Source organism: Balaenoptera musculus, chromosome 1 (genome assembly GCF_009873245.2).
Source record: "Balaenoptera musculus isolate JJ_BM4_2016_0621 chromosome 1, mBalMus1.pri.v3, whole genome shotgun sequence".
Classification (NCBI taxonomy): Eukaryota; Metazoa; Chordata; class Mammalia; order Artiodactyla; family Balaenopteridae; genus Balaenoptera; species Balaenoptera musculus.
Window position 1 is genome coordinate 2,213,754 of NC_045785.1, and position 19,302 is coordinate 2,233,055.

General features: G+C 58.9%; 2 protein-coding genes across 3 annotated transcripts; both read left to right on the forward strand.

The window, feature by feature from the left end:
- On the forward strand, positions 1 to 13,904 carry CCDC27 (coiled-coil domain containing 27). Its single transcript, XM_036872502.1, has 13 exons — positions 1 to 186; positions 723 to 855; positions 1,331 to 1,474; positions 1,861 to 1,971; positions 2,548 to 2,705; positions 5,158 to 5,310; positions 6,040 to 6,135; positions 6,379 to 6,784; positions 7,015 to 7,145; positions 9,578 to 9,655; positions 9,899 to 10,111; positions 12,150 to 12,254; positions 13,779 to 13,904. The coding sequence occupies exons 1-13, from the start codon at positions 1 to 3 to the stop codon at positions 13,902 to 13,904; spliced, it is 2,040 nt and encodes a 679-aa protein (XP_036728397.1).
- Positions 13,905 to 15,156: 1,252 nt separating this feature from the next.
- On the forward strand, positions 15,157 to 19,301 carry SMIM1 (small integral membrane protein 1 (Vel blood group)). 2 transcript variants are annotated; one of them, XM_036859424.1, is made up of 4 exons: positions 15,157 to 15,219; positions 15,514 to 15,563; positions 17,381 to 17,508; positions 17,819 to 19,301. In XM_036859424.1, exons 3-4 carry the CDS (start codon positions 17,399 to 17,401, stop codon positions 17,943 to 17,945), a joined length of 237 nt encoding a protein of 78 aa, XP_036715319.1. In that variant the 5' UTR covers positions 15,157 to 15,219; positions 15,514 to 15,563; positions 17,381 to 17,398; the 3' UTR covers positions 17,946 to 19,301. The 2 variants fall into 2 exon arrangements, with proteins under 2 accessions (XP_036715319.1, XP_036715311.1); XM_036859416.1 differs by having other exon boundaries at positions 15,514 to 15,641; positions 17,819 to 19,300.
- Position 19,302: the final 1 nt, after the last annotated feature.

A 19,302-nucleotide genomic window follows, 5' to 3' on the forward strand; every position in this document is an offset into this window, starting at 1 on the left:
ATGTTACCGATCAGAGCCAGCACGCCCAAGAAGAAAAGTCTGGTGCCCAACTGGATAGAGAAGGGCCTGGTCGTCCTATGGCAAGCGGCCAGCCGGGACGAACAGACCCCAGAATGGAAACTTCGCCAAAAAGAGCGCTCCCTCAGCAAGTCAGCTCAGGCCATCAACCGCTACTACAGGAAGACGGTACGGAGTCTTGGGAGAAAGGATGGCCTGGCCACATGCAGGTCATCAGGAGATGACCTGCTTCTCCCACTGGATGAAAGGCCTTGAGGGTGGTGGGCTGATAAGAGCATCCCAAATCGGCTTGGTTGATGGATTACAGTGGGTGGATTCTGGGAGTGGATGGAGACTGGGAGAGAAGATGCAGTGTCTGCTCTGAGTCTTCCTTAGGGAAGTCTTGAGAAGGAGGGAATGGGGAGGAGAGAAAATAAGGAAGAGACAGCGCGGGCGGGAAGGTTCAGGCAGGTACCACGCGCTGGGGGAGACTGGAGAGCCACCCCACTCCCCAGGGGCCTCCTAAGGGGACTTGGCTCTGGGCTCAGCCGACTGCAACTTCTAAAGCAGGGTCCCTACGGCCCTCATCAAGCAGCCAGCTTTCCGGGAGGAGACAGCCCACGGTGGTCGGCACACACGGCCAGGCCCTGGCGCTCCACCAGCAGATGGGAGAGGGGCTTCCCGGGTCCCTCTTCTCCTGCTGGTCTCATTTTCCTGCTCCTCAGAGAGATTTCAACAAGGACACCAGCCCCCAGGACAGCGGCTTCCTGTCTGAAATGGAGGAGCTTTGGCACAAGTTTCTCACACGTCCGGGCTGTCCCCAGTTCAGCACCAGGTCCACGTCCATGACCCACTATGGTGAGCGTGCCCAGTGGGGCCCCACGTGGGCACCACCCCCCCACCCAACCCACCCATCGGAGTCCGGGACCCGCACGGGGTCCTGGCATACAGCAGCCTGCGGGGGTGGCCAGAGGGGACGTGTGCCATGGCCACAGCTGCTGCTTCTGAAATTGGCTCTCAGCTGAGGCCAGAGTGGGAGCGGGGAGGGAAGGAAGGAAAGGCCTGTATTTTTGGTCTCCCAGCCCTCTTGCTTTTTCTATTGTCTCACTCACCAAGATTCAATAGGGTTGGGACAGGGGAGGAGAAGGTTGAAGATTCTGGAAGCTTCAGGAAAGAGGTCCATAGGGCCAAAGGCAGCTCATTAGGGACCAAGCCCTGAAAGGAGCCTTAGCAAGCCTCTCGTCTAAGCCTACGTTTCTCTGATATGGATAAGAGGCTCCGAGAGGGCAGCTAAGGCGCCCAGCTGTCACCCGAGTGGCATCGGTCAGGCCAGGTGTCGTCCCAGACCTCCAGCTCCAGGACCTAGGCTACTCCCGTTTCCCCACACACGGCATTCTCCTTAGTGGTGGTGACATCGAGGCCGAGTGCCTGCAGCAAGCAACTGGGGTCCTGTCCGTGGATCTCAGGCGGCGGTCAGGCAAAAGCGGGGCCCCGCCCACCCGTCCAGGCTCTAAGCTTCCCTTTCTCAGTGCCGGGGCCTCGGAGAGCAGCCAGCACTCCAGGACTCTGAGGAGGAGCCACTGTTACAGGAGGGAACGGGGCTGTCCTCCAGGGGAGGGGATGCACGAAACTGCAGAGATTAAGTTGCCCCTGGTCAGCTTCAGGCGGACACACCAGTGGTGGGTAGGGGGACAGAACTGCGTTTCGATTCAGTCGCATAGTCCAATCCTATGCATCCGCTGAGAAAACCGCTTTGAACCCTACCCAACATTTAAAAGGGAAAGAAACACTAGTCTCTGTCCTGGAGGTCTTGGGAAGACTCGGCCTTAGCCGTCATCTGTTGGCACGTTTACCATCCTGCAGGTTCAGCCACGACTCTCGCTCTGCCCGAGGACACGTGCGTCAGCTCTGAGACCTGGAAGGTGACTGAGGACCTGCTCTCTGGTCAGGAGAGCTTGGACACGAAGGTGGACGGTGAGGGCGGGCCTGCTGGGCATTGGGGCACGTGTGACCCATGGGGTTCTCTCCTCGGCACCCCAGCCCTGAGGTCCTCTGCCTTCACCTGCAGGGACCCCTGCTCCCCGCAGAGCCACCCCGATCATGCCCCATGGAACTCCCTTCCTAGGACCGCCTGCCTGGCCCTATGTACCTTACACAGGCCCCTGGGATGCATCCCTCCTTGATTAGAGGGACAGACATGCACTGTTCCTACAGACAAACGCTTTTGTTTATCCAGAGGTGAAATCCACCCCCAGACGTCTCCTTTGCCTGAATTCAAGGAAAGTCCTCAAAAGTGTCCCCTGTGCACAGGGCAGAGTCAGGATGTCCCCTCTTGTCCTGACCCCCAGGCTCTGGGAATCTTGAAGGGTGCTTTGATGCTTCTCATACACACTGGGCTGGGTGTAGGGGATGGACAAGGATGGAGGAGCCCAGCTGGGCAGGGAAAGGTTTCAGGGGGAATCCTGAAAGGGGGATGTTACGGAAGATCCGGGGCGACTCAGCTCGGGGAGAGTCTGACCGACACCCACCCCCGCCCCCGCCTCTTGACAGGCTGCCGGCTTCCCTTTAGTAAGAGTGCCTGCGAGTTCAATTACCTTCGGAAGAAGAGTGGATCCCAGGTGTTGAGCCCGGCCCCCAGCAACCCGGTCCTAGGGCAGAGCTACCCAAGGAAGTGGGTACCTTGGTACATCTCTGTCATCCACGAGAAGGTACGCCGAGCGCGGAGCCCGGGCATGGATGCTGGTCCTCGGGCCCCAGCTCCACATCTGGCCCGAGAGGATGCCCGACCCTGGGGGCTCTTGTTCTAGTATCTGGTTGGCTGTGTAAGCACGTCCCAGACATGGCCTGAACTGACATCCAGACCCCCTCCCATGGCTTCTACGAATCAGATGTTTTACAAGCCTAGCTCCTGCCCATCTTCATCCCTGTGGGGGGCAGTTTAGGCTCGCCTGGATGTCACCCACTCTTACACAGCTCCCCCCGTGAGTCAAGACCTTCAACATCCATATATTCTTTAAAATAGTAATAATCAGCTTGATGGGCAAAGATCTACCTACGGGTTGATTCATTGTGGTATCCCTTTTTCATCAATGTTTATGAGAGAGACTGACCCGTAATTTACCTGCCTTGTCATTCCCTGTTTGCTTTTGGTGTCAGAGTTTTCTGGCCTCATAACAACAACAACAAAAGTTGGAAAGTTTTCCCTCTTTTTCTATTTTCTGGAACAGTTTGCATAAGGTTGGTGTTATTGCTTTGTTAAATTCTGAAGAATTCATCATTGAAGCCACCTGTGCCTGGCAATTTCTTACAGGGTTGATTTTTAAAATAACAAATTCAATTCCTTTTAAGATATTCTGATTTCCTTTTCTCTCCTTTCAGTTTTGGTAAGCTGTGTTTTTCTAGGAATGTGTCCATTTCATGTAAATTTTCAAATCTATGAGCCTAACTCAGTGCACAAGTGTCTCTTAGTATTATTCTTTCGAAGTCTGGAGAAGAATTCTGCAGAAGATTGCCTGTTTTTTTTGTTCCTGACATCGTTAACTTGTGCCTTCTCTCTTTTTCTCTCCGCCAGTCTTATCAATGTTAAAAGTCTTCTCTTAGAATCAGCTTCAAGGTCTTTTTTTTTAACGTTTTTGTTTTTGTTTTAAGCTCGTGAAGCTCTAGTGACAATTATGGAAATGTCACACAAAATGCTGGGTAGTTGGTGGGCACACGATGGGGACTCATGAGCCCTGATAGTGTGGGCCCATGAGTATTCATTTTATCTTTATTCCCGAAACTGTACCTCTAATTTTATGATAGATTTCATAATTTGATTTTCTTTATTTTTTAGAGTTCACAATTGAAAAAGCATGGATACCATGGGAACAAGCAATCCCACTTTTGGAAACTAGCCTGAGGCTATAATTAGATAGCGTCTCACAGGTATACGTAAAAGGATACTCTTTGCAGAGCTGCTAGGAAAAGGAATTCCCCGGGGGAGGGCTGCAGGCTGGGCTGTCCCCAGGGGCTCACAACATGTCCTCAGGGTCCTCTTTCCCTCACCTCCGTGCTGGTCTGCGCTGTGGTAGGTAGCACACCTGCAGCAGCAAGGTTGTGCTGTTGCCAAGTTTGCAGCTCCAGAGGAAAGGAGCGTCCCCTTCCCGGGAACCACGTCTGGTTTGGACACGTGGTGTTTAAATCACCATGGCCTGGGTGAAGAAATGGGATTTCTCCGTGACTATTTTAACTTAATACTATAAATAATTCCCATATACCCTCCAGATTCCCCGAATGTTAAAATGTTGCCGATTTGCCCTGTTCACCTCTCCCCGCCTTACCCCATCTCCCTATATCATCCATTCTTGCCCTGATTTTTAAAAATTCTCTTCCTGCTATGTTCTTTAGGTTAAATTTCCAGTTCTTTTTCTGAATTCTTGAGATGGATACTTAGATCATTGATTTTCCATTGTTTCCCCTAATCGATGCATTCGAAGGCTATAAATCTGTCCTTAATCACAGCTTTTTATTTGCCCGTCTTGACGTGTCCACATGTTTGTTATCATTCAGTTTAAAATATTTTCTAACTTCCTTTGTGACTTCTTCTTGGACTCGTGGGCTCCGTGGAAGCCTATCACTTAATTCCTAGACATTTGGACGACTCCTAGTTATCTTTTCCTTCCAGAATTCTGCCTCTGACCCCCTCCCTCTTGCCTGGAGAATCCCCTTTAGTATTTCTCTCAGTTGTTCAGCTCTGCTGGCGACAAATTCTTCCAGTTACTGTTTGTCCAAAAACACCTTTATTTTGTCTTCAGTTTTGAATAATTGAGGGCATGGAGATTTTGAGAGTGGATGGTTGAGGGGCAGTGGGCACAGCCCTGAGAAGCCCCTTGGAGGTGGCCCTCGGAGGGGGTGCTCGTTAGGTGTCCTCGGTCACACCTGGGGGCTGACCGGGAGCCAGGCCTGGAGGGGAGGCTGCCAGGAGATCCCCGGGCAAGGGTGGCCCTTAGGCAGCAGGTGGCTGGGGACGGGTGGGGTCCAGGGCAGCAGGCCTCTCCTCCTGGGCCCGGAGCTGCTGCTCTGCTGGGGACCGGCGGTGCTGGAAGCGCGTCTGAGTGGCTTGACCGCGCCCGGAGCTGCCCTGTTTCTGCCCAGGACCGGCGCCTGTTTGCACTGGGGAAGGAAGTCCAGCACCTCTCCGAGCTGGAGGTGCAGGTTCAGAAGAAAGACGAGGAGATCCTGGCTCTCCAGGAGGAGAGGGAGGCCTTGAGAAAGCAGCTGAAATGCTTCCTGCAGAGCAAAAGCCAGGAGACCTTGCTGAGCGAGGTCATGAGGGTGAGCAGAGGCAGGCGCTCCGCGGGCGGCGGTGGCTTGCATTAGCCTGACCTGTTCTAGCTGCGGGGGTTCCGTATCCTTGCCTGTAACGTCGGGGTGGGCCCCCCTCCCCCAGGTCTGGAGGGTGCCCTGGAGGAGGCGGGTCGGGGTAGGGCTCTGCGTGGCCCAGGGGAGCGGTCGCCGAGTCTGAGAGCTGACTTCTTTCACGTCTGGGGATACAGCCAGTGTTTATGCTGGGTCCTCGCGTGAAGTGGGGACTGGAGGCTTCCGACCATCACTGGACCCTCTGGCCGCCGCCAGAAAAAGCTACCCAGGCACCGATGGTGGGGGACTGGTGGGCGGGGGCAGCAGGAGTCTGGAGAGGCATGGAAGCATCGTCCCGTGACCCCCGTTCCCCGGCCTCCTGGGGGCTGCCAGACCGGTGTGAGCGGGCAGTGCAGGGCAGTGACCTGCGGGCACGTCTGAGGTCGGCCCCCGCCGAGCTCCTCCAAACGAGCGTGCTGGTTACTGCCAGGCCACTCACCAGGGCTGCTCTGTGGGGGGGAGCCAGAAACCATACGGCCCCCCAGGGCTGCCATCTGCACACTGTGGCCCCCTTCCCACCGACAGGGCGCCCCTGGCAGGAGGACGGTGGGTCCCCCTTCCAGGAAGACAGGTCTCGGCGGCGCGGCCCCTGCGGGCGCTGAAGGTGCAGGTTGCAGCCCTGAGGCTCCCACGGGCCTCTTGCAGGAGTGGCCGTCGGGGTCCGCGCCGAAGCTGCAGGGGAGACTGCGCACCCTCAGAACCTTCTCCGGAGACGAGGAGGAGCCGGAGCACAGGCAGCAGGTGTGGGCCGCCCACGCGATGCCCAGGCCACAGGCTCCCACCTGCCGTCCTGACCCGGTGGTCCTCGCCCAGGTGAGACCCTCGGCCGCGCTTGAGGGGAGCAGGGGAGGGGTGATGGGGCAGCTCCTGGAGATGTAATCCCCCAGCCCCTCCCCCTGGGGGTGCCCTCCGCCCCCGTGAATGGTCGAGCCCCTTCCACAGGGGTGCCCCCAGTCCTGCCCAGTATCCCCTTCCCTCCCCCAGATGCAGGGAGAGCACGCCGTGGCCGCCGGAGGCAAGGACCTGGAAGGAGGCAGCTACGAGGAGGAAGAGGGCCTGGAAGGGGAGGCCGAGCGGGCGGCGGACGAGGGGCCGAGCTCCAGTGCCGGCAGGAAGGGGGCTCTGCAGGAGAAGCGAGGCGAGGAGGAGGAGGAGAAGGCGGGGATGATGGTGGCCGCAGAGGGGGAGGAAGAGGAGGCGGAGGGTGTGATGGAGCTGGATGAGGAGAAGGAGACGCAGGAGGAGGAGGCCGCGGGCAGGAAGAGGGCTGGCTCCGTGGCCGACGCCTTTGAGGAGGAGCTGAGAGCCCAGCTGGAGGAGTACGAGCAGCTGGTCCAGGAGTTCCAGTTCCAACTCGAGATCACCAGGACCAGACACTCCCTGGCAACAGGTGGGATGCTGGAGGGCGATGAGGCGGGGCCAGCGGCGAGCACACCCAGCTCTGCCGGCTTTGCCCTGTGTCCCTCTCAGCTGGGACCATGTGGCGGCAGCGCTGGAGCCCCGGGGTGGCAGCCTGCAGCCCTCAGCCTGGAGTCTCAGCCTGGAGTCTCAGCCTGGAGCCCTCGGGACGACGCGGTGACCAGCCCCCCTCTCCTCCCCTCTTGCTCTCGCCTCACCCAGGAGCCATCATGTCTTTACAACGACAAGTGGAAATCCAAGAATCGCAACTGCAGAGCTTCAACACGGAGAACGAGGTGCTGCAGAAGGAGCTGTGGGACCGGAAGCAACAGCTGCAAGCCATGTCCGACAAGGTGGCGGGGTCCTCTGTCACGCCACAGGCGTCCTCCCTCTGGGGCTCTGGGGCCGGTGCCATCCGTCCCATCCCCCTGATGGAGGCGCTTGACTAGGGAGCTGATAGCGGCGGAGCTGGGGTTCACACCCCAGCAGATGACTGTCCCCAGCAGTCATCTCTGTCTCCTGGGCCACTGGGCTCCTGGCCATTTCTCAAGCGTCTCCTGGCCCCTGGGTCCCAGGGTTGAGAGCCCCACGGACCTTAGGGAGATCGCCACTGCAATGAGCCCAGTGCATTGGTGACCTGAGGGAGATCGCCAATGCACTGAAGCATTTTTATTTTTAAATTTTATTTTATTTTTTGGCCACGCTGAATGGCTTGCAGGATTGAACCCAGGCCCTCGGCAATGAAAGCATGCGTGGAGTCCTAGGCACTGGACCGCCAGGGAATTCCCTGAAGCATTTTTAGCTTTTATTTTTATGCAAGTTTTTCGTGCACAAAGCTACATAGCTTAAGGAACCAAACAGTTCCCCAGGCTTATTATGCGAAACAGGAGTCCGACCCTTCTCTTTCTCATTTGCCCATCCCCCAAGACAACCGCTTTCAACTCTTCTAGCTGATTCTTGAGGGCTGGCTCTTCGTATCTCGAAATTGCATGCTTACAATGCCCATTCTAGACGTTTCTCCATCTTGGCATCATCTAACGCTTCCCCCTTTCCTCGCTTGCCTCCCCAACCCGGGAACTCCTCCCCCTCCCCATACTATTCCATCACAGCGTCAGTGAGTGGACGCTGCATTTACATCATTGAGACAGTTATCCGGTGCACATGCACGTGACTGAAACACAAGTTCTGTGAAACAGTACTAAGATCCGTAAACCACATTTTAAAGCCGCTGCCATCCACATCTTTTCTCTTTCTTGACCTACTCCCATATTTTTACTGGAGCACATCCTTCAGTAGTTTTTTGAGAAAGATGAGTGAAGGTAAAATTTGGGGGACATCGTAAGGACATTCTGCAAATGTCCTTCTTCTACACATTAATAGAATTTGGTTGGAATAGAATTCCGGTGTGGCAAGCACTTTCTGTCAGCAGTGTGAAGGCATTGCTCCACGTGTCCGAGCTTCCAGGGTTCCTGGTGGGAAGCCCAAATTCATCCTGACTCTTGTGCTTTCTTACAACATAGTTTTTGGTGGTGCTTGGTTTCTCTCTGGAAAGTTACAAGATCCCACCTTTGTCCCTCGTGTGCAGAAGCTTCCATAGTTGGGACTTATTAAGGGTCTGTTTTCATTTGTCCTGGGTGCTCAATGGCCAACTGGAAACTTGTGTCCTTCAGTTCTAGAATTTTTCTTTGCTTATATAGTTTTTATTTCGTTCTGTTTCCTCTGAACCCTCCTTCTGGCATCCCCATCAATTGGCCAGTGGACTTCCCCTTCTGGTCTCTTTTTCCCTTCCTGTCTGTTCCCTCCTACCTTTCATCGCTTTGTCTTTCTGTCCCACTTTTAAGAGATTTCCTTAACTTTGGCAACAGCCCTCCTCCTGAGCTTTAATTTTGCTCATTTACGGTTCCCAAGATCTTGCTTTCGTTCTCTGAATGTTCCTCCCCCGCTTTTTTGGAAGCACACTCTCGTTTTGTTTCTCGATTGCAGTATGTCTCTGACCTCTCTGAGAGCGTAAGTGATAATTATGGGTTTTGGCTTCTTGTGCCATTTCTATCTCCTATAAGCTCCTTTTGTAAGTCTGTTTTTGGTTTCTGTTATTCCTGCAAGAATCTTGCTCCAAGGTCAGAGCTGCCTGGAAGCTCTGAGCCCTTGAGTGATAATTTTGTGCTTCACGGCAGAGAGCTGATCTTGGGCGTTTCAGCGGAGAGTTCGTTCAGTGGTCATGTTGTTGGGTCTCTCCTCTTGGTTTGCCCAGATTCTCCTGGAATCTGGGAAACTGGGAGAATTCCTTTCCCGGAAAGTAAAGGCCCAGCTGCCGGTGTTTTAGGACCAAGTCGGGCAGAGGCTGCAATCTCCACATTCAGCCCCTACATCCTGCACCTGGAGCTGGGGGTCTCCACCAAGTGAGCCTGGCATCTCCCAGGCCAGAGAGCCTCCGTGGCCCCCCAGCATCAAGTCTCCTGCCAGGTGGAAAAAGGGCGGGCGCTCGGCAGCTCCCGGTCAGGGATGAGTCTGCGGCTCCTGGTTTCTGAAACGACGTTCCTCGTCGTGTTGGTTTCCACGTCCAGAACAGCCCAGAACCACCAATTTCTGAGATTTCCAGGGGCTCTGACAGCTCTCCCCACTGCTGGCTCTGGAACCAGCCTCCCAAGTGTGTTTGGTGCCGCCCCTCCTCCCCGCCCCGTCCAGCAGAAACCAACCGCGGAGATTTCGTCTTACTGAGTTCAGGGAGGGGGCTGTCTGGTGTCTCGCCCCCCAGCCCCTGAGCGAAGCCCCATCTGCCTTGCAGTTCTCCAACCTCCGGGAAGACAAGAAGCGCGAGGAGATGATGGGACTGATCGAGAAGGACAACCTCTTCCTCCGACAGGTGCCCGCGGGGTGGTCGGGGGCAGCCGCAGGCCCGGATGGTGACGGTGGGGGGAGAGGAAGCTGGAAGATCCCTCACCGCTGGGCAGCACCCCATTCAGCAAATCCAGAAGCACAAACACCCGCAGGGGTCCCTGCCACGGCCGGGGCCGGGCTGACTTGAGGAGCTCAGGGGGAGGTGGCCGTCTTCAGGGGAAGGAGGGGGGAGCAGGTGGGACTACTGCTCCGTCTCTCCGCCCCCCAGCAAGTGTCAGAGCTGGAGAAAGAACTGGTCAAGCGGGAACAGACCATCTCGGAGTTGGAGGCCAAGGTCAGCCAGCTGCAGGCCCAGGTGAACCAGAGCCAGGACCGTCTGCAGAGGCGGAAGCAGCTGCAGGAGGAGATGCAGAGCAAGAACGAGATGATTCAGCAGGCGGAACAGCAGGTCCGCGTGGCCCTGGAGAGCACCCAGTCCAGGGTACGCCGGGTCCCCCCTCCTGAGGGCCTGCTCCGGGGCCCCGCCCAGCACCGCCCAGTGCCGACCCCGGGGACGGTGCGTGGGTGCTCTGGCTCACCCCCCACCCCTTGTGTCCAGGAATGCTGGTGGAGGAGGGGGCAAGGGTGCAATGGGCGTGGCAGCCTTAGACGTAGGAGCCGGAGGGCGCCGGGTGTCGGGGCTTTGTCTATGGAGGAGCCCCTTGGGTTGTGCTGTGAAAGGGACCCAGGGGTGTGGGTGGCCAGCCAGGAAGGAGAAGGGCTCTGAGGTGGGAGAGAAGCAGTAATAATAATGCCATCCATGTATAACTTAGAGAGCACTTGCTGTGGGTCAGGTGCTGTTCTGAGCATTTATTAAGGCATTCAACCCTGTTAACAAAGCTGGGATGTGGCTTTCATGAGTGTCCTCACCTGATAGATAGGAACCTGCAGCAGAGAGGGTAAATGGTCCATCTGAGGTCCCAGAGCTGCGTGGATGTGGTGCTAGGGTGTGAAGTGCAGGGTCCCCATTCTGAGCTCCCCATTACATGTGAGTAAAGGCATGGGGCAGGGGATTTAGGAGGGGCACGTCAGAGAAGATCTGACTTGATTTAGAATCCAAAACCAGCAAAGGTAAAGGCCCCGAGCGTGCAGGTTTTTGAAATAACATTTTCCCCACCCACCCACCAGGAGTGCCACCTGTAACCAGCCGTGTTCTCCGTCCTGTTGGGGCCAGCCTCCTGCTGGCCAGCTGACAGCATCACTGAGCCCCTCCCCCTTGCCTGTTATCTTTTATAAAACTGTGTTTCCCATCCAGCAGCATTCCCAGCTAAATCGCTAGATGGGTGACAGTGTATAGATGGTTCCATTTCTAGTGGGTTTGGCAGAGCCCAGAATACTGTGTTGAGAAAGTTTCTGAGGCTCAGTCTGGGGTTGGCAGGAAGTAGTGCCATGACCGGTGAGTGATACCTGAGACAGGCCCGGGTGTGGGGCACCGTGGATGGTTGCCCCAGGTGACTACCATCCCTTACCCAGCAGGAGCCACCTCTGGTACAGAGGGTGATGAGGGTGCCCATTTCCCTCATCACCCCTGTATCTAGCATGGTGCCTGGCACAGAGCTGGCATTAATCCATGTTGGAAAGAAGGAAAGGAAGCCCCCTGCCCCCTCAAGGTCCAGGGGCTTGTGGCATCCCTGTCCCAGAGGCAAAGTGGACCGACTTGCATGGTGTTAGGCAATGCCACATCTCTCAGCGTGGCTCTCCCTCAGCATTTCTACATCGGGGGGGCTCCCGGACACTGAGGGTGAGCAGCTGGGGCTGAGCTTGTCACCGTGACTTGGGGGACACTGTCTGAGGGCTTCTGGCATGCAGATTGGAGAAGTTTATTCTGAAATTACTGGGAGGCATGATTCGCTCACCTCTGGGGAGGTGGGCTGGGGCCCTGAGCACCCACAAGGATGCTGATGGCAGCAAAAGACTAGACAGCCTCCGTGTCCATTCTGCTGGTTAACGCCTGGTTAACGCCTGGTTAACTCCTGGTTACTGCAGATGTCCACAGCATGGAGCGCCTCCCAGTCATTTAGAAAAGGAGGAAGGGAGGGAGTACAATGACCAAAGGGGGGCTGACGGAGTCTGCAGGACGTTTTCTGCGCCACTGACAGTCTCCTGGGGGTCAGCAGGAGACTATGGCTGAAGCTCCTTCAGGGAAGGGGGGAAGGTCTGGGGGTCATTTGGAGCTTTTGTTTTGTTTCGACCACATGCAGGTTTTGCTTTTTTAATTAAAAACAAACAAACAAACAAAACACTTGGTGTGGTAGAAAGTCTTCGCACTTTGGTGTTAAGCTTCCTGGGTCCAGGTCGTGACCTGGCACCTTCTAGCTCTAAGGCGACCACGCTGACCTCTCCCACCCTGATTCCAATTCCTAAAGCCAGGAAAAGTGAGGCCAGGTCTACCTTCCCTAGAACCTCAGCAGGTGGCAGGTGTGGAGGGTGCTGCCTTCCTCCGCTAAAGGCGAGCTTGGTTATTTTCCCTGTGCTCACAGCTCGAAAGACTAAGGAACAAGATCATCCAGGCCACCTTCAACACCATAGGATTCAAGTCCTTGGCCACCGAGATCTCTGACTATGACATCCTGGAAGCCTTGCAGGTATACCCAGCCTCCTTGTCCCCGGGGCCACGTCTCCACGCCAGAGCTCCAGGGTCTGCAGCTGGGGGCAGAGGGGAGAGGCCTGGATGGGAGGCTAGGGACCCCCATTCTTGTCCTGGTGGTGTCACCCTTTTACTGTGACCTCAGAACAGTCCTTTCTCTCTGCTTAGGCAGAGGGGACTAGGTCTGCCTAACGGGTAGCAATGTCCCCGAGCTGCTCTCAGCATTCAGCGCCCAGCAGCAGCTGCTGCAAACCCACCCAGTGAGGTAGGGAGGGGACCAAACTGCTGGGTCCTGGGCATTTTCCTGCAGCAGGAGCCCATCCCCAGGCTCTGCCCAGCTCAGCCTCCTCCAAGGATGCTACTTTGCACCTCAGCCTGGCCTCCGCTGGAATCCCTGCTGAGCCAGGAGTCTGGCACGGACCCTCTCCCCGGCCTTAGTCCATGCCAGCTCCTCACTGACAGGCAGAGGCCTCAGAGGGGCAGGGCGGTGTAGGGGAAATAGTGCAGCTTTGGGGCGGCAGGAGTGAGTCACCACCTCCTGGACCTTGTCTTCAAAGCTGTGGGCCGGTCACTTGACTTCGCTGAGCCGTAGAGCTTCCCTCTGTACCCGGGACAGCGTGCCTGCCTTCCAGGCATCACGGGGCCCACAGCTCTGGGAGGAAAGCATCTGAAAGACAGGTGCTCCGTGCAGGGCCCCAAGCCTCCTTCGACAACACAGCCCTAGACCCCAGCAGCTACCCATGACCTGCCACCGGCCCACATTTCTCTGGGGCTTGGTGCCTTTCCTCTGTGAGGTGGGGCGGGCCCCTAGTTAATGGTGCTCTTCTAGGGTGGCCACAGTCCTCGGGGCAGAGGGGACCTCCGCATGGGGACCTGGGGAGAGGTCTCTGTTGTTTGGGGCCTGGGGCCTGGTTACTGTCGTTTGTGGGAGGGGAAGAGGGAGGAAGGAGAGAGGGGGGAAGGAGAGAGAAGATGGGAGGGATGGGGGATGGGAGGGAGGGCGGGGGAGGGGGATAGGAGGAGTCATCACCACCACCCAGTAGCCAGGGAAAACCCCCTTCCTTTGCCAATGCCCCACACAAACCAGCAATGGGCCAGAGAGAAGGAGGCTGAGGAGGGGCGGGACAGCCTTCCCTGCGCCCAGGACAGAATGGACTTGAGGTTAAGACTTGACGGCCTCTGAGGTCTCTGGGAGTCTGGGCTCCCAGCAATTCCCAGAGGACTAAGAAGTGCATTTGGGGCAGACTCCAGGGGTGAGCTGACCTGGAGCCGATGGTGGGCATCTCTCCCCAGCTCCGAGTTCTGTGGCTTCACCCCTGTGGCTGGATCAGCCGTGGTGGGAGGGCTTTCAGAACAGAAATTGACAAATGCTACAAACCAGAGCTTTTTATTTTCCCCTGGAGAACAGGTTGTAAATATTCACCAGCACAGCACTGAGGCAGCGGGCTCTTCTCGGGGAGGGAAGGGTGGTGTCCCAGGAGCCTGCAAGGACTGGACACACGCTGCTGCATGTCTTTTCTAGTGGATCATCTCAGAGAGAACTGACTACTACAACCAGTTGAAACAGAAGGGGGTCAAAGTGCCCCCCCTGCAGCAGTCAGAGATCTTATCCTCGCCCAGCAAGTCCAAGAAGATAACCTCCAAGTAGGCCCAACTAGGACCCCAGGCGCAGCCAGTCCAGCGGAGGCCGGGACCCAGCCTGGGTGTGCCCTGTGTGCCCCCCCTTCCCCTCCGTCAGCCCCCCACGGCCCCACCCTTGCGCCCAGATTCAGAATTACACCTGCTTTTGGCCACCATCTCACCTTCTCCTTCACTAGGACACGCAGGGGAGCTTGGGCTACATGGACACCCCCTATTTCAAAACTCACTCGTTGGGGGTCAGCACAGCAGCCTGCACCCCTGGCTCCTTCCTGGGAAGACCCCACGCTGAGCAGGGTGCCCTCTGGTGGTCCCAGGTGTAGGAGGCCTGAGACTGCGCTCCTGTCCACCGCATTCGGTTCAGACCCCACAGAGGTCCTTCTCTGCCGCACACACCTCCAGCGGTTCCCCTGGCAGGGGATCCCGGCTGGGGCACTGTTTTGCCGGTGCGACCCCGTGGAAGAAGATGGGTCGGGCTGCGGCACTTCTGTTCACATCCATCGCTCCTGAGATGAAAGATCTGCGAGGACAGGCACGCTTGTCAGTGTCGTTCACAGAGACCTGTGCCCGGCACACAAACACGTGCTGAACCTAGTCAGTCCTCGGCCTCTTCTCTTTGCTCTCCACCCTCACCTGTCCACGCATCCTTTCAGCCCTTCCTTCGCGCAGCGCCCGCTCGCTGAGTGCGTCCAGTGCATGGCCGCCCCGCCCAGGCTTCTGGCCGCTCAGAGCGAGAGGAAGGCCGGCTGGCGGCTGGGGGCCCCGACGACTGGCCGTCTCCGAGAACAGTCCGGTGTCTCGGTTCTAACCAGGCGCGCTCGCCATCCCCCCTCCCCCCACCGAGCCCGCTTCTGCGCTCGAGCCCGGTTCCCGGCGGGGAAACTGCAACAGTGGGGAGGGGTCTAGGCCCTGGAGAGAGGCGCGCTCTGCGGCCCTTGCGGCTCCTGCGGCCCCGGCGCCCCTTGCTGCCCCTCGCCCCTCCAGCACGCACCTCCTGGAAGGCCTGGGGACCTCCCTCTTGCTCCGCCCCTGCCACGCCCCCGGGAACGGCCCCGCCCCTCCACCCCTCCACCAGGCCCCACCCCCGGTCCCGGAGTCCGGCGGCCGCCCACCCACGGCCCCAGGCCCCGCCCCGTTTGTGCCCCGCCCATCGAGCCCAGGCCCCGCCTCGACCTACCTGCCCGGCCCCCATCACCCACCGCCTCGCCCCGCCCACCCCAGCCCTGCTCCGCCCCCGCTCAGGCCCCACCCCCTCTAAGGCCCCGCCCCCCTCCGGCCCGGGACACGTCCGCGGCGCGCGGAGCGGCCGGGGGCTGTCGAGCCAGGTGAGACACGGGGTCGGGGTGCGGTTTCCTCGAGTAGAAGGAGGTGGTGGGCTTGGTTTCGGCAGTCCCCCGCCCCGCTAGGCCGCGGCCTCTGCGAGCGGCCGGCCCGGGAGAGAGGAGTTGCTGGGGTGCAGGCGGGGTTGAGGCTGTCCCGGGCCCACAGACCCCGAGGCTAACTGCCTTCGCCGCTCCTGCTGGCCGCCCGGGACGCCCCAGCGCCCCTTTCCCTTCCCTGCCCCTGGCAGCGCCGCTCGCTCCTCTTCACCTTTTCTTTATTTTCTGTCTTTCTTTAAGGTTGGAGGCATCTGAGGTTCCTCAGATCCCGAACTGCAGGCTGGGAGGAGGTGAGATCCACGGGCCGGGCTCTGACCATCTTCCTGGATCGCAGAGGCTTCGACCCCCAGCGCCAGGACTCTCCCCTTGTAAGCTGTGGGCTCCCTGGAGCTGCATTGGGGGTGAAGGGGTCTAATGTATATGCAGCCCCTGTGTGCCAAGGACTCTCTGTCCCCACACACTCCCAGGAGGCGGTGGTACCCCTGAGGGTCCCAGGGCTTAGCAGGTGTCCCTGCCAGGCAGCACAGCCCCAGGGTCCTGTGACACTGTGTGACCATCACATGTGGGTTGGACAGACCATTACAAGCAAGTGAATGAAGCCCTCAGAAGCTCAGCTCCAGCACCTCCCCAGCTTCTGGTGGCTTTCTCCAACCAGGACTACTTGAGGGCCACCATCCACATCAGTCAGGAGCTTGTTCTGCTGCAAATAACAGGAACCCACTGTCCCAGGCTTGAACAGATTGAGCTTGACCCTCCTCAAGTCAAGAAGCTCATGGGTGGGCAGTTGGTGTGGATTTGGAGACTCAGCACCATTGGGCTGGTGTGGCAGGATATCCAGATTGCAAAGTGGCTGCTCAGCTCCAGCCATCACTTCAAGGCAGGAAGAAGGAAATGGCTGTTCTTTTGTTCATGAAAGCAAAAGCCTCCTACCTCCTGCTGCACCCCAGCACCTTGCTCACATCTGGGTGACATGGGAAAGCAGGGGTCAGAGTATTAAGCTTGTCTTAGCCCATGACTGTTCACTTTGGGCTGGCACACTGCTGCCTGGAACAAGATGGGGACTCTGGCCACAGGAGGGAGGGGGTGGACATTAGGTAGGTAGCTAACAGAGTTGGCCCTTAGCCCCTTTCCTGGACACACCCTGGGAAAGCAGAACCCACACTCAACAAATGCTTGGCCTTCCCCAGGCCTGAGACCCGGCCTGCATGGCTGCCCCAGAGCACAGGATCCCACAGGAAGGACAGGCTTTGTGGCTTTGAGACAAGCTCGCTTCCTTTGTCCCATGGGCCTGGGATTTGGGAAAGGGCAAACGTGGAAGCATTTTGGGGGTTTAAGAACTGCCTGATTTCCTGAGTTTCTGGGTTGGCTTCTTGCTAAGTGGCTCACTGTGACTTTAAGCCTCTGTGTCCCAGATTACCTGGATGAAAGGTCAGGTTTTCCCAGGCTGGCGGGAGCTGAGCAAAGTCTCAGCCCCTGGACTCCCAGCAGGGCACAGCAGTGGGTGAGGGAGGGGCTGCAACTCGGACAGGCCAGAGGACACAGCTGCTGCTGCTGCGCAGGCCGGGCAGGCCTCCTCCCCCTACTGGACAGGCCGTACCAGCTGCCCCCAGTCCGGCTGCCCCGCTTGCCCCGTCCCCTTCCTGCCCAGCCTCCAGGGACGGCTCTGGGGCCTTATCTGGCAGGAATGGGAGGAGGGAAGGCCGTTAGTTATCAGGCTTGGTGACCTGGCCCCAGCCAGGGGCCCTCCAGGGTGGCAGCAGCTGTGCCTGGAGGGCCCCCCCCGCCCCTGGGGGAGCAGGCTGGGTGGAAAAGCAGCCTCTCACATTCCTGAGGGCAGGGTTTGGCAGACTTTCAGACTCCCTGTTGGAATTCCCTCTTGCCTCCTCCCACGTGACCCTGGACAAGTGGCCTAATCCCTCTGCATCCTGGTCACCTCCTAAGCTGGACGAGAGGATGCGGGCAAAGAGCCAGCCCACCTGGCCCGTTACGGCCCCCAGGCAGACCCTCACCCCAAAAGCAGTGCCACACGGAGCCCTGCCCCTGGCCTCACCGGGTCTGGAACAGTGTGTCCTGGGAGGCTCAGCCCACCTTCTGCCCCTCCCGCCAGAGCCCCGTGGCCCCCAGGATGCAGCCCCAGGAGAGCAGCATCCAGTACAGTAGGTGGGAGGACAGCAGCCGGGATGAAGTCAGCGTGGCCAGCGGGCCCGGCGCAGAGGAGGCCTCGGGCTGTAAGAGGTGAGGGGCTGGGGAGGAGGGGACCCCCTGGCCCTACGCAGGCCCCTCCCATCCTTCCTGCCAGCCTCTGCTCTGCGCCCACTGGGCGCCCACCCCAGGCGGTCTCGGCAGACCTGGGCCCCACACCTTCCCCGGTGTCTCCGCCACTCCCCTCCCTCCTGTCTTACAGTCCGGAGCGCCCGGGCTGCCCTCCTCTGCAGCCCACCTGCCCGGGGCCCGCTCCTCCTCCTCCCCCAGCCCAGCCGCCCCCCCTGCCCCCCCCGCACCGGGGGCCGCCTGGGGGCTCACGTGCCTGCGGTTCTCACTCTAGGGTCTCCCGGAAGCTGTGCTCGGGCAAGCTGGGCATCTCCTTGAAGGTGCTGGGTGGAGTGGCCCTCTTCTGGGTCGTGTTCATCCTGGGCTACATCACCGGCTACTTCGTGCACAAGTGCAAATGAACGCTGCCCAGAACATGTGCCCGGGGCGTGGGCTCGGAGGGACACCCCGTGTGCGAGAACCCCTCCGTGTACACGGACCCGCCGGTCTACACGGACCTCAGTATACACAGCTTCCCGTGTACACAGACCCTCCTCTCTATACACAGGCTCCCCTCTGTGTACACAGCCCCTCACCGTGCACACAGACACTCTTCCCCCACCAGTGCACAGACTTCAGGGGTGCACGGGGCACACGGGGCACACATACTGGCCTCAAGCTCACGGGGACACCACTGTGCACAGCTGTCACAGGCACCCACAGGCGTACAGCCAAACAGGGACACGGGTACACAAGGACACACACGTGCACACCTGGCACACACAGCTACCCAGGGGCCCACGTGGCTGGGAGGCCGGGCCCAGCCTGAACTGGGGCTGCAGGGTACACCCAGGCTAGGCCCTCAGTCCAGGGCCCCGAGAGCTCCCCTTCTCCCCCAGGCCGAGGGCACAGGCCTGGCAGCCCCAGGGTGGGGTCCTCCCTGGGTGGGCATCGTGCAGAGCTGTGTGGCCCTGACCAGGCCCCTGCCCTCTCTGGCCCTTCTGACTCCCGTTGTGAAAGGATGGCTCTGAGGGGGTGTATGTGTGTCCCTCTGTCCATCCACCCTCCCCGGGGGCTGAGTCATTTCCTGGGTAGAGTGGGGAGAGGGGCCTTAGCCCTTGTCCCAGACCCCCCACTGCATCTTCCCTCCAGGAAGGTGGACACGTTCCCCGGGGCTGTCCACCCCACGGAGTGGGGCCTGCAGGAGCCCGGCCCCTCCGCCGGCGCCCTGCAGGAGGCCCAGACCCTGCACACGGAGGTCGTCATTAAATGTCTGCTGAATGAAAACACGGATGACGGTGTCTCCCGTGGGTCTCCCCGGCGAGGTGTGACTCACGGCCCCCGATGTGAGGCCAGCTGGAGGGTGTCTGGACAGCGGCCGGGAGGCCTGGGAAAGGGCCTGTGAGCCTCCCGCTGGCTCTGGGCCTTGGGATGTGCCCAGTCCTGGCCAGGCCCTCTGCCGGGAGACGGGAGCACAGGGGCAGGCCTGGGGGCCCGCATGTGGCTGGACCTGTTCCTGCCTCTCCTGACCATGGACAGCGCCTCACCGGCTCTGCTCCCGCTCGCTTGGCCCTCGCCTGCTGTGAACTCACGCCTCAGGCCCTGCACACCCCTTGCCAGAAACACCTTCTTAGGGAATTGGTCCTCACCCCACAACTGCCCAGAACTGAGGGCAGGAGATGAGGGACAGTCAGGATCCTTATGGGCTCATAGCAAACCTGAGTGTCAGAGGCCGAGCTGGCAGGGAGGGCAGAGACCCCACGGGGCTGGCCTAGGGCA

Excerpts from the sequence above, each read along its gene's own strand:
- CCDC27 (XM_036872502.1), top strand. The coding sequence starts at position 1 with ATGTTACCGATCAGAGCCAGCACGCCCAAGAAGAAAAGTCTGGTGCCC. Across the intron at positions 5,311-6,039 it reads TGCTGAGCGAGGTCATGAGG|GAGTGGCCGTCGGGGTCCGC; the intron begins GTGAGCAGAGGC and ends GGCCTCTTGCAG. Across the intron at positions 10,112-12,149 it reads TGGAGAGCACCCAGTCCAGG|CTCGAAAGACTAAGGAACAA; the intron begins GTACGCCGGGTC and ends CTGTGCTCACAG.
- SMIM1 (XM_036859424.1), top strand. The coding sequence starts at position 17,399 with ATGCAGCCCCAGGAGAGCAGCATCCAGTACAGTAGGTGGGAGGACAGC. Across the intron at positions 17,509-17,818 it reads GAGGCCTCGGGCTGTAAGAG|GGTCTCCCGGAAGCTGTGCT; the intron begins GTGAGGGGCTGG and ends TTCTCACTCTAG.